Below are 11,669 nucleotides of genomic sequence, written 5' to 3' on the forward strand. Positions count from 1 at the left end.
TGTAGGGATTCAATACAAGTACAAAAGCAGATGCCGCTGTTTCCTTTATAGATACGCAGGCACTGGAAATTTAAGCCATATGGCTGCGCATGAGTAATCAGGCGCTTTGTAACTTGCTATATGAAGGAGTCACTTACAGATCAAAAACCTTCAGTCTGACGTGTTTTAAAGTGAAAATGAAAACAAAAATATGTCAGCCTACAAAGTAATGTTGTTATCTTTACACCACAGAAAGGAATGGATTTTCTCTCTAATTAGCAGCTTTACAATGGCCCTGTGCTGATGACCACACCCTGAGCTGCTGGTGTTCACATGTATGTCTCCCACTTTCACCAGCCAACCCCACCCCCATCTCTCCTCCACAAGGAGCAACATAGCCGCAGTGTTATACAACGCTTCTTGTGCCGTGAACCCTTCTTTTGTCCCAGTCTTTAAAATCGACTGTAGCCTGCGTGCTGAACCTGCTGCTGAGTTATCAAAGTCTTAATGTCGAGAATGCATTACACAGGTTTATAAGGTGGAGATCAGTTACAACCAGAGCTATACTCAATAATAGACTGCAAGTACATGTTTGTGTTCATTTTTTGTTAGAACTCAGTATTATTGTATTTACAGTACATGTATTATACTTGAGGGTGGAGTCAAATAAAAAAACAAACAAATCCAGATTTTTGCACTATTTCCAGCAGAGACACAATGAAACAAGATCAAGTTCTAATTTTTTACTGACAGGCTCCTTGAAATAAAAACAAATTAACTGCCTCAAAAGATGCACAGTCAGCTGTACATGAATGCATTGACAGACTGTTCGCTCAAGCAAGGTGTGCTGTCTTGTTCGGACAAAAATTCGGACTCAGCAGAATGCAAAGAAAACACCACTCATACTCATACACAGTTACTGTCCTTCTTGTGTTTCCTCAGTGATACAAGCTGTCACTTATTATGAAAATGCTACTTATACCTCATCTTACTGTGTCACACATTTTCTGAAGACTCATATTGTATGTCAATAAAAGAGGCAGATGGATCATAAGATAATGTAAAGGTGCAGAAGATTGATGTATCAACAAACATCTATATTAATAACAGTGTAACTGAGGAGATGACGTAGAAATTTGCAAAGTAATTTTCACTTTGTTTTCATTCACCAATGTTTTATAGATTAAAAAGAATACCAGATTGTATTCATAGCAGCAACACATTGTCCAAGGAGGTGGCTGGGACGCTGGCCAGCTGTTGTGTGGGAACAAAGTGCCACCAACTGGTAAAAAATGATATAAATTGGATTGTATAATTATTATTATTATTATTATTAAGATAGATACGTCTTTGGCAAAACAAAGTACTGATTATTTTGTCACTCTATACACATAACAATTCTCTGGTGAAACCTATGCACTTGTGAATGCAGTCTTTATGCTGGGGTACAATTAGATATTTATACTTATATTTATATTATTATAGCATTATAGCATTAAGTTATGAAGTGGGCGTTGCCACAGCAGGTAATTCCATATGTTTGATTCGGCAGACTTTTGACATCAGCTGCCCTTCCAAACGCAAACCTCAAATCAGTTTTTCATCTCGAGCTGAAATCGAACCGGCGACCTTCCGCTCCCTAATGCGTAAACCGCTACACTACACTCACTCGAAGGGCGGGACTTCTGTAACACCACGCTCACTGGTAAGAACCAATCATATGTCTTGGTCTTGTACGGTTAGTGTTTTCCGTTGATTTACGTCGCACATGCGCAATTCATTCTGAAAATGGCGGCCGTACAAGGTGGTATGAGCGACGCTGACATAGAAACGGACATTAAAACAGAACCATCAACCGATGGCTTTGGAAATAACAATGCTAACGATGGTAGAGTGCTCTCTGCGTCTCCCGGCTCCGGCTCTTCGACTGGAAGCAACAAACAAACAGCCGCGGTTACCCCGGAGGACCAGCAGACATTGCTGGCAGTCCTGCAATTCCTCAAAAAGAACAAACTCATCGAGTCCGTCGAGATTTTGCGTCGTGAGGCGGGATTACCGGAAAATTCACTGGACCCGAAGGCAACTGAATCGGCCGGGGCAGGATCGGGAGGTGCTGCCGGTATTGTGGACTTAGAAGGCGGGGATGTGAGCTCTCTTCTCAGCCGAGTTACCGGATCATCCTCCGCCGGAGCCCAGGCGCCAACGAAAGGTACAGTACAGTTAGCTGCCGCTTTTATGTATGAAACACTTAACAAACATCTCCTGATCAACCACGAGTCTGACACAACAGCCTAATGTAGTGGTATCAGTTAGGGATAATGCTCAGAGCGCTAAGAGTTAAGCACTTCTTTACTACAGGGTGTGTTAACTTCGAGTACTAACATATTCGAAGTTTATATAGCTTTAAGTTTTACGGCAGGGTTACTTCGTGTTCATTCAGTGAAGCGATTGCAGTGATAATGTGTTTTTAATGTGATGATACCAGTAATAATATGCCGTGTATGATGTGAAAGTCTAATTGCAAATAGAAAGTGAAACAGCTAAATATATTGTTATTAACTGATCATACCCTTTAAAATTTAAAAAAAAAAAAAAAAGGAGGCAAACTTGAGTTTATATGCGGTGGAAAGAAACCCAGGGTCAGATACAAACTCTGCAGTTTTTTTTTAAAGAAAAAGAAGGTTTAGCTTTACCAAGCATCAAAGTGTATCAATCAGACTTTTGATATATTGGTGATGGGAGGGATACACTGCAAAATCGAAAAGTTTGGAAACGGAATTTTTATGGTGGTTCGCATCAAACTCGAGATTTATACCTGGCATGCATGATAGAAAGTTCAAGCACTGGGCAAATAAAGGCATCGCAGCAATATGCACAATGTTTAAGGGGGAAAAATATGTTGGGTTTTGAAAGACTGAAGGAAAAATTAGAATTAGGTGAAGATGAACAATTTTGATACCTAAGATAAGTAAGGTATTATTGTGAGGAGGAGGATAAAACTGATCAAATAAAATGAGATTATTGAGGTATTTCAGAAGAAAACGCAGAGAAATCTCTTCTTTGTACAGAGATTTAAGGTCATGCAGAAAGACGTCCTTTCTGTATATTAAAGACAAATAGGATAAAAGAAAAGAAGGAACAAATTTAAGAAGGAACTTTAATTTTTAAAACACAGTGCATGGCCACTAACTCCAGGATACAGAGAGAATTTAACATGATCTGTTTTGTTGTTGTTGTTTTCTTAAGCTTCAAAAACTTGGAGGAATGCTGCATGCTGGAGACTGTGGACAAATTGATGTAGAATTGTGCACATGTATTTTGGTCGTGCCAAAAAATAAAGGGGTTGTGGAATAAAATGTGCAAAGCTTTAGGATATGGAATGCAAAAATCATGCAAGACATTCTATTTGGGCGACTAGTCAGATGACACAGGACAAAAGGAGGATGGATTTTTTTAATGTTTTTAATATTATCAGTCAGTTAAAAAGCAATCACCAGTATAAAGTGGGATCATTGACCTCGGAGCATTGGTGGTGCATTGTTGGTAAAAAATAAGTCTTAAAAAAGGCAAAGTTGTATTTACTTTGTAGTTACATTGACAGTTTAGGTAATCTTAAAAAGGATTTTTCCCACGTGGATACAACCAACACACTACTAATACAACCCATCTCATTGGGACTTCTTCATCAGCAGTTGCAGAGGACCAGCCAGATGTCCGTGTGGTACTGTCAGCTTACAGCCAGCAGGGAGATCCAACTCTTTATGAGGTCTACTACAGTGACCTCAAAAAGTTCATAGAAACAGTATTGGACTGTCACAGAGCTGAACTGTCCCAGGTCTTCTACCCACTTTTTGTCCACATGTATCTGGAGCTGGTGTACAACAACCATGAAAGTGAGGCTAAGGCCTTCTTTGAAAAGTGAGTCTAATTGTACATTATTCCAAATATCAACCACACTCCATTTTCCGTGCACCTTAATAACTTTATTTCTTTATGTTCACCTCCCTCTCAGGTTCAGTGGGGACCAGGAGTGCTACTATGAAGAGGACTTGCGTGTTTTATCTGGCTTGACAAAGAAGGAGCACATGAGAGGCAACGAGACTTTGTTGGACTTCCGCACCAGCAAGTTTGTCCTGCGTATCTCCCGCGACTCCTATCAGTTGCTGAAGAGACACTTGCAGGAGCGTCAGAACAACCAGATCTGGAATATTATCCAAGAGCACCTCTACATTGATATCTTTGATGGCATGCCACGCAGCAAGAGCCAGATAGATGCAATGTCTGGCAGCTTGGCAGGAGAGGCCAAGCGTGAAGCCAATAAAACTAAGGTTGGATTTTTACGCCACACATTTGGACGTTTGACAACTTGAATTTTGAACCCATGACCCTATACTGAGGGCATCCAGTAGCTTTTTAAAATTAAGATAGCCTCACATGTATCTGCCACCAGTTTGAGCAATTACTTCTGTCTTCTTTTCATGTTTCTTTACACTTATATACCAAAACCTTTGAAATGACATGTCCTTGTTCCTTTGTCACTCACCATGTGAAGGTTTACTATGGATTGCTGAAGGAACCAGAAATTGAGCTGCCCCTTGATGATGAGGATGAGGAGGCAGAGAATGAGGAGGGTAAACCCAAGAAGAAGAAGCCAAAAAAGGACAGCATGGGCTCCAAGAGCAAAAAGCAGGATCCAAATGCTCCTTCACAGAATAGGTAGGGATTGTTTACACAGTACTGTGCTGTGTGTTTGTTGCACACTACTGTAGAGGCTAATCTAATCTTCTTGGTCAGATATATTTTGAATGTCAAAGTCATGCTTTTTGAATCAACACAGAAAGAGGTCTGATAAAATGTGTCTTATTTAGGATACCCCTGCCAGAACTCAAAGACTCAGACAAGCTGGACAAGATCATGTACATGAAGGAGGCCACGAAAAGGATTCGTCTAGGATCAGATAACCTCCCCTCTGTCTGCTTCTACACTTTTCTCAATGCATACCAGGTAAAGCTTTATGATGCATTTAATTTGTTTGCCAGAGGAGCAGCAGTTCTCCAAAATGATGGTTAGTCAATACCTATTTTTTTGGCCATAGTTTCAGTTGACTTATGTTTTCCTATAGAGGGGACAAATAAAAATGGGGAAAAAATAATTTTATCCCACACCTGGAGACTTGTTCATGAGTGATGAATTTAAAAAACAAAAAAACCTCATTATGTTTCCGGTGTAGGGAAATATGTAGGATTGCGTTCTGATTGTGGGTGTTTGGATATGATATCGGTCGTAGTTTCAGAATTGTCATACCTCTAATGATTGTGCATTGAAGCAGTGAAAACTATGACATAAATTAATTGTATTTATTTCCTTAAGGGTCTGACTGCAGTGGACTTCACTGATGACTCCAGCCTGATCGCAGGAGGCTTTGCTGACTCCACAGTACGAGTGTGGAGTGTCACACCGAAAAAGCTCCGCAAAGTCAAGTCTGCAGCAGGTACACTATTTTATACTGACAACATCTTTACTTTTCTAAAACATTGCCCTTGAATTTTTTCCTATTTTCTTTCAAGACTTGAACTTGATTGACAAAGAGTCAGACGATGTGCTGGAAAGGATCATGGATGAGAAGACGGCCAGCGAATCAAAGATAATGTATGGACACAGTGGACCAGTGTATGGCATCAGCTTCAGCCCGGACAGGTAGAGCCACTCGTCCACCTGACAATAATGGAGATTACATGTTTTTTGTTAAATCCTTTAAAAATTACACTATTTATTAGGGTGCAACGATACACAAAATTCACGGTTCGGTTCGATACTTTGGTGTCACGGTTCGATATTTTTTCGATACAAAAAAATGTTCATGCCTTTTAAATTTGTCATTTATTAAATTTTCACGGCACATTCCGCACCACATCTCTGTGCGTTCATCATTTGTTTGAAGCCAGCTCACCTCCTGCAACTAGTTTTTCGAGAATACGTGCTTCTTTTGTGGTTCGGACTCCTGACATTTCTTTGGAGGTGGAGGAACATCACAGTAATTGCTTAAAGGAGCTTCTTGGACATCTTTAAGAGTTCTAAACAAATGTCTGTCCTCCTGAAAATCTTATGTACGCAAACACGCGTTGCAACTTCTTATCTTGTGCGCGTTTTTTATTTTGACAGCGAATGCGCACCTGCGGACCACTTATGTGCAGCCCTGGTTATATAGCTCGTCATATTGCAGCCACAGAAATTCTTTTGTCCATGAAACCATAAAGCTGCACTTTCTTTTTGCCTTATAGTCTGATTTGTCATAACTTTTCCGTTTTGTGGTAAGCTTTTCTTTGGCTGTCACTTCTTCACCCTGACCTGTCTTATTTGGCTCAGCAGAACTGAAATATATATCCTGCTGCTTTTACACACGCACTCACATAACGCTCAGCGATTCTCTGCGCGATCAACCTCTCACATGTTTAAGCTTGCTGCGGGAGATTTCACTTGTCATGTTTGCATAGTAAGCTAACGATTGATAAGACGATGTCAGAGGAATTGGTGCACAAATTATCATCACTCACCAATCAGTGCTGTCGCTCTCTATACACAGTTCGCGCGATTGCAAAGTGAAAGCAAAAAAACAAGCGCAAATTCAAACGCGATTTCAATATGTTGCATATTGACAGTGGCTCACCGATGCCAATGACATAATTACCCAGCTACATTTCTGAAAGAATGCAAAAGCATTGACATATATTTTTCCTTCCTACGATAGCCCGACGGGCAGGGCAGAGATAGATTTTGGTAGCCCGACTGGAAAAATCGCTAGCCCCAGGATGTCGGGCTAGCGATTTTGCGAGCCCTGTATCTGATTGAGGAATCACTCATCTTTGGAAAAGAGAGTTTATTACAGAGAAATGGCTCTTTCCAAAATAAAAGCTATACTATCCGCTTCTTCTGGGCTATATTCTCAGCAGCATATTAAACATATCAGGTCCCCATAAGGAGGATCATGTGCTAACAGCTGTCTAAATGACTCGGGTAAAGTTTGTAGCATGCGTGCTTGTTGTTTTTGTCTGCTTCCACTTGTCTTTGCACTAGGATGATGTCGGCGTAAATGTGCAGTCATATTCGTTGTGTTCCCACTAGTGCTGTCAGTGTTAATCTCGTTGAAATGACCTTAACGCCACAACACGGCAAATCTCCGTTAACGAGCTACCGCCGATCGCCCCGTGCATGGGGCTGGACGGCCAACACGTTAACGAGCTAACTGCGCTAACACACTAGCTCCCACCCATGTAATTGAGCATTGCGTGGCACATCCAACATACTGTTTTACTTTAGTCCATGACGCGCTTACCTTCAGGGTCATACGTCACATGAAAACCAAAATAGTTCCAAACGCCAGATCTGAATGAGGGTGGAGGAGGTTAAATTTGCCATGTTGCAAGGAGAGCTTAGCTTTCGTCTCGCTAGCTTGCCCTGCGCTCAGTGAATCTGCGTTCGACTACTCCGCCTAGGCTGCACTGTCGAGCGCAGATCCACTGAGCGCTCAACACAGACAGCATCGTCAGAAGGAAAGTTGATCAAATAAATTAAAAATGTTGTATTGTTCGATACATATGCGTACTGAACCGAAAGCACTGTATCGAACGGTTCAATATCGATACGAATATCGTTGCACCCCTACTATTTATTTATTTATACAACAGATCAAGCTGTATATGTCATGAAAATGTTTCTCTCTTTTCAGAAACTACTTGTTGTCCAGTTCAGAAGATGGTACAGTAAGGTTATGGAGTCTCCTAACGTTTACTTGTTTGGTGGCCTACAAAGGGCACAACTACCCAGTGTGGGACACGCAGTTTTCCCCCTATGGCTACTATTTTGTGTCTGGAGGACATGACAGGGTAGCCCGGTAAGAAACTTCAGACCTTGTTTTGTAATTATTTGATAGCATATTGGAACATCATGTTGTTGTTGATCCACATTGGCTCCTTCTACAGGTGCTTTTCATTGGTCCACCTTCTGCTCTTTTTTTTTTTTTTTTTTCTTCTTTCTTAACAGACTCTGGGCGACAGATCACTACCAGCCTCTGCGGATATTTTCTGGTCACCTGGCTGACATCACTTGCACTCGTTTTCACCCAAACTCCAATTATGTTGCCACAGGATCATCTGACCGTACCATCCGTGTGTGGGATGTCCTAAGTGGAAACTGTGTGCGCATCTTCACTGGTCATAAGGTTAGAGTTCAACAGACATCATTTAGAAAATGTCATTTTAGTCACATTATATTGAAATGTGCATAATTGTTCATGTAATGATGTATAGTGCAGCACAGCTAGAAATAGTAAATGCTGTTTAAACATCTGTGAATCTAATATTTTAATGTCATCTTCCAGGGTCCCATCCATTCACTCGCTTTTTCCCCCAATGGGAAGTTTTTGGCATCAGGGGCCACTGATGGCAGAGTCCTCCTGTGGGACATTGGCCATGGATTGATGGTGGGAGAGCTCAAGGGCCACACAGATACCATCTATTCCCTCAGGTTCAGCAGGGATGGTGAAATCCTTGCTTCCGGTGAGTGTTGCAAGTTTCTTTATACTTTTCCATCAAGCGATTAACCTCAAACAAAAATGATATGACATGGTCACGGCTCAAAAATGCACTATAGCCAGAGTGACAAAGTGTAATGTTTTCCAGGTTCTATGGACAACACGGTTCGCCTGTGGGATGTAATGAAAGCATTCGATGACTTGGAAACAGATGACTTCACGGCAGCTACGGGACACATCCATTTACAAGATAACTCCCAGGAGCTTCTGCTAGGCACCTACACGACTAAATCAACACCTGTTATACACCTTCACTTCACCCGGAGGAACCTGCTTCTGGCTGCTGGAGCCTTCAATCCTTGAGACTATTTCCCTCTGAGAACATAATCAATGGAAGCTAGAAATTATGCAAAACTCTGACTGCCAGAAGTAACTGAGGAAGGTTATGGCACAGTGAAAATAACTATTTATCAGTTTACATTTGGCTAGCATAACAAATTAGGTTAGCCAACTATGAGAGCCAAACAGAGGACTGTATGTTTAAGTCGTTGTGTTGAGTACAGCCTTACTGAATACATGGCTGACATTTCTGTATTATAGTCTTTTATACTGGTGCACACTGTAAATAAAGAAAAGTGTTTTCTATGTTTTGGGCATAGATGTTTTTATTGTTAACATTGGAAAACCAAACACTCAAATTTCATTACAAGCATGTCCAGCTGCTCTTTCCATTCCAAGCTGTTTGAAATGATGGGCAAATGGAAGCCTGTAAGGACAAAAGAGAGTCAATCAATTCAACTGAATAACTACAACATGGTGCCAAAGAACACTTTCACATGTGGCAGAGTAAACGAGTTGCTTCCCCAATACTTTTCAAAACGAGCAAGATATGAGTTTCTATTCGTTAGCAATTTATCGTTTTTATGCACAGCAAAAAACATTGTTTGCATACCACAGACAAAATACACATTTAGTGCAAATATGCAAGTGTAGTAATAGATAAGCAGAATAAGCATGGGTGATAAATATGGATCATAACTCTTCTTTCAGCTGCTCCCTTCAGGAGTCACCACAGTGGATTATCAGCCTCCATCTCTCCCCACCCTAGCATCCTCTGTCACACCAACCCCCTGCATATCCTCCTTCACTACAGCTCCATATTACCATATAAATATGGGTCATAAATTCTACCATTAAGAGCAGAATAAAATTCTGTGTAATAAAATATAATTCAAGCTAACAATCAGAATTTCATCAATGTTTTGGTTTAGCAGGGAGTAGTGAAGCGTTACTATCGCAGTTTGAAAATCAGATATATTTAAAAGAAATAAATCACCTAATGACAACAGTAACGTTCTGCTAAAATTTGACTTGACCATAGTACTTGGAAAGCTGGTGGCTGGTTGCTTGCCTACAGACTGTTAACACTGAAAAGCAGAAAGACTAACATACTTACATAATCACTTTTCTGTGACAGCAGGCTTTTTCTTAGGCTTCAATTTGAAGAAAAGGGCGATGGCTGCAAGGCTAGCATATGTGGCCAAAACACACTAAAAAAAAAAAAAAAGGGGGGGGGGGTATATAAATGCTGTGAGCAATGCAGTATGACAAAGTATGACAGCAGCAGGGACGTAGAGCTTCTTGCTTTTAAACAATTATACAATTAAGCAGTTTATATACACAACTCACATTCCTCCTTCCTGTGATTGTGTATGAATTGAAGTACTTGGCAATTCCAGTGAACTGGTGCTGGGTTCCAGCGTCATGTCCTGCCATGATGGATATCAGATGGTCCTACACAAGAAAAATGGCAAATAAATAATTAGTATACTATATGATAAGCAGATATATTGACTGTACAGAAAAATAACGTCTTCCAGATGCTCCCTTTAGGGGTTGCCACTGTGCATCACCTGCCTCCGTCTCACCCTATCCCTAACATCCTCGACTGTCACACCAAACCTCTGCATAGCCTCCTTCGCTACATTTGTGAATCTTCTCTGTGATCTTCCTCTTATCCTCCTGTCTGGCAGCTCCAGCATCTTATTCTCAATTTAACCACCCTCTTCTCTACACTCAAACCATCCTATCCTCCCCTCTTGAACTTTGTATTCAAAGCGTTCAACCTGAGCTGTCCCTCAGATATATAATAATTTCTAATTCTGTCCATCCTGGTTACGCCCAATGGAAATTTTAACATCTTTAACACTCCCACTTCCAGGTTGCCCACCTGTCTTTCTGTTAACGCAACCATCTCACTACCATCGTCTAAAACTCCATTTTCACTCTTGCTGAAAGAACAAGTTCTCCCAAATGATTATTACACTTTGTAAGTAAATCATGTCTCTATTTAATGGTAGTGATTTGGTTGGGAGCTATTGATCAGAGAAGGCATGACACGACATATTATCATTTTCTGTAAATGTAGAGAGAGGTGAATTCAGAAATCATCAAGGTCCTAACAGAGACTATAGCTAAAATAAATTAATTCCTAGTACTGGGTAGACTTTATGGGTGTTATTTGAGAAGGGGGAGCTCGAGCACGTTTGCAACTACTACTCTGATGCACAACAAAAAACCTATCGGTAAATTAGCTACTTAAAATTAGTACCAGCATAGTTACATAAGAGAAGTTACAGCCTTTATAGTTGCTAGCCCAACATGGTACGTCATTAAAATATGACCGACGTGAAGGACATGTCTTCGCATGAACACCTAAAATGCCAGGTTTTGCTTCTGGTTAAACAACGCTGCAATTCAAATGCATTAATACAAGACATTTTAGCGAGTAATGCACACTCTGTAGTCAGTTAACGTTAGCTTGCTAGGTTAGCTTGCTAGGTAGTTTATTAGTTTCAGATCCATGGCTTAAGCAGTACAACATCACAGATGCATTGTAAAGACAACTTGACTCTACTTATAACTGCTCAAAGCAAAGTAAGTGGTCCAACTTCTTTCTCAAGGTCTTGAGGCTTACCTTAAACACTCGAGCACAGTACAACCAGAATGAGACAGGTGCCCTTCAGCAGAGGCCGCAATGCTAAACTCGCTAGGAAGTCCCGCCCATGGTCAGCGATCTAGGACTGCGCCATTATTTGTTAAAAATACTGTCACTCAAATTTAAGGCCGAGAGCGTTCACTGAATGGCTAAAGTCGGTGC

General features: G+C 40.8%; 2 protein-coding genes across 3 annotated transcripts; one reads left to right on the forward strand and one right to left on the reverse strand.

Moving 5' to 3' along the window:
- Positions 1-1,600: 1,600 nt before the first annotated feature.
- Positions 1,601-9,154, forward strand: taf5 (TAF5 RNA polymerase II, TATA box binding protein (TBP)-associated factor). Of its 2 annotated transcripts, none has more exons than XM_085460154.1 (11): positions 1,601-2,188; positions 3,672-3,897; positions 3,992-4,307; positions 4,532-4,695; positions 4,848-4,983; positions 5,350-5,470; positions 5,547-5,676; positions 7,706-7,870; positions 8,020-8,197; positions 8,357-8,534; positions 8,658-9,154. In XM_085460154.1, the coding sequence occupies exons 1-11, from the start codon at positions 1,768-1,770 to the stop codon at positions 8,870-8,872; spliced, it is 2,250 nt and encodes a 749-aa protein (XP_085316280.1). In that variant the 5' UTR covers positions 1,601-1,767; the 3' UTR covers positions 8,873-9,154. The 2 variants fall into 2 exon arrangements, with proteins under 2 accessions (XP_085316280.1, XP_085316279.1); XM_085460153.1 differs by having other exon boundaries at positions 1,602-2,188; positions 3,669-3,897.
- An 11-nt stretch (positions 9,155-9,165) lies between these two features.
- On the reverse strand, positions 9,166-11,570 carry atp5mk (ATP synthase membrane subunit k). The gene is made up of 4 exons (XM_085460156.1): positions 11,487-11,570; positions 10,199-10,303; positions 9,966-10,059; positions 9,166-9,275 (listed from the first exon to the last, which is right to left on the reverse strand). Exons 2-3 carry the CDS (start codon positions 10,283-10,285, stop codon positions 9,970-9,972), a joined length of 177 nt encoding a protein of 58 aa, XP_085316282.1. The 5' UTR covers positions 10,286-10,303; positions 11,487-11,570; the 3' UTR covers positions 9,166-9,275; positions 9,966-9,969.
- Between the last annotated feature and the right edge of the window lie 99 nt (positions 11,571-11,669).

Source organism: Copadichromis virginalis, linkage group LG6, assembly GCF_057382275.1.
Source record: "Copadichromis virginalis isolate Kocher_CV1m ecotype Utaka linkage group LG6, C_Virginalis_male_GT1.1, whole genome shotgun sequence".
NCBI lineage: Eukaryota > Metazoa > Chordata > Actinopteri > Cichliformes > Cichlidae > Copadichromis > Copadichromis virginalis.

Excerpts from the sequence above, each read along its gene's own strand:
- taf5 (XM_085460153.1), top strand. The coding sequence starts at position 1,768 with ATGGCGGCCGTACAAGGTGGTATGAGCGACGCTGACATAGAAACGGAC. Across the intron at positions 4,308-4,531 it reads GTGAAGCCAATAAAACTAAG|GTTTACTATGGATTGCTGAA; the intron begins GTTGGATTTTTA and ends CACCATGTGAAG. Across the intron at positions 7,871-8,019 it reads GGACATGACAGGGTAGCCCG|ACTCTGGGCGACAGATCACT; the intron begins GTAAGAAACTTC and ends CTTTCTTAACAG.
- atp5mk (XM_085460156.1), bottom strand. The coding sequence starts at position 10,285 with ATGGCAGGACATGACGCTGGAACCCAGCACCAGTTCACTGGAATTGCC. Across the intron at positions 10,060-10,198 it reads CAATCACAGGAAGGAGGAAT|TGTGTTTTGGCCACATATGC; the intron begins GTGAGTTGTGTA and ends TTTTTTTTTTAG.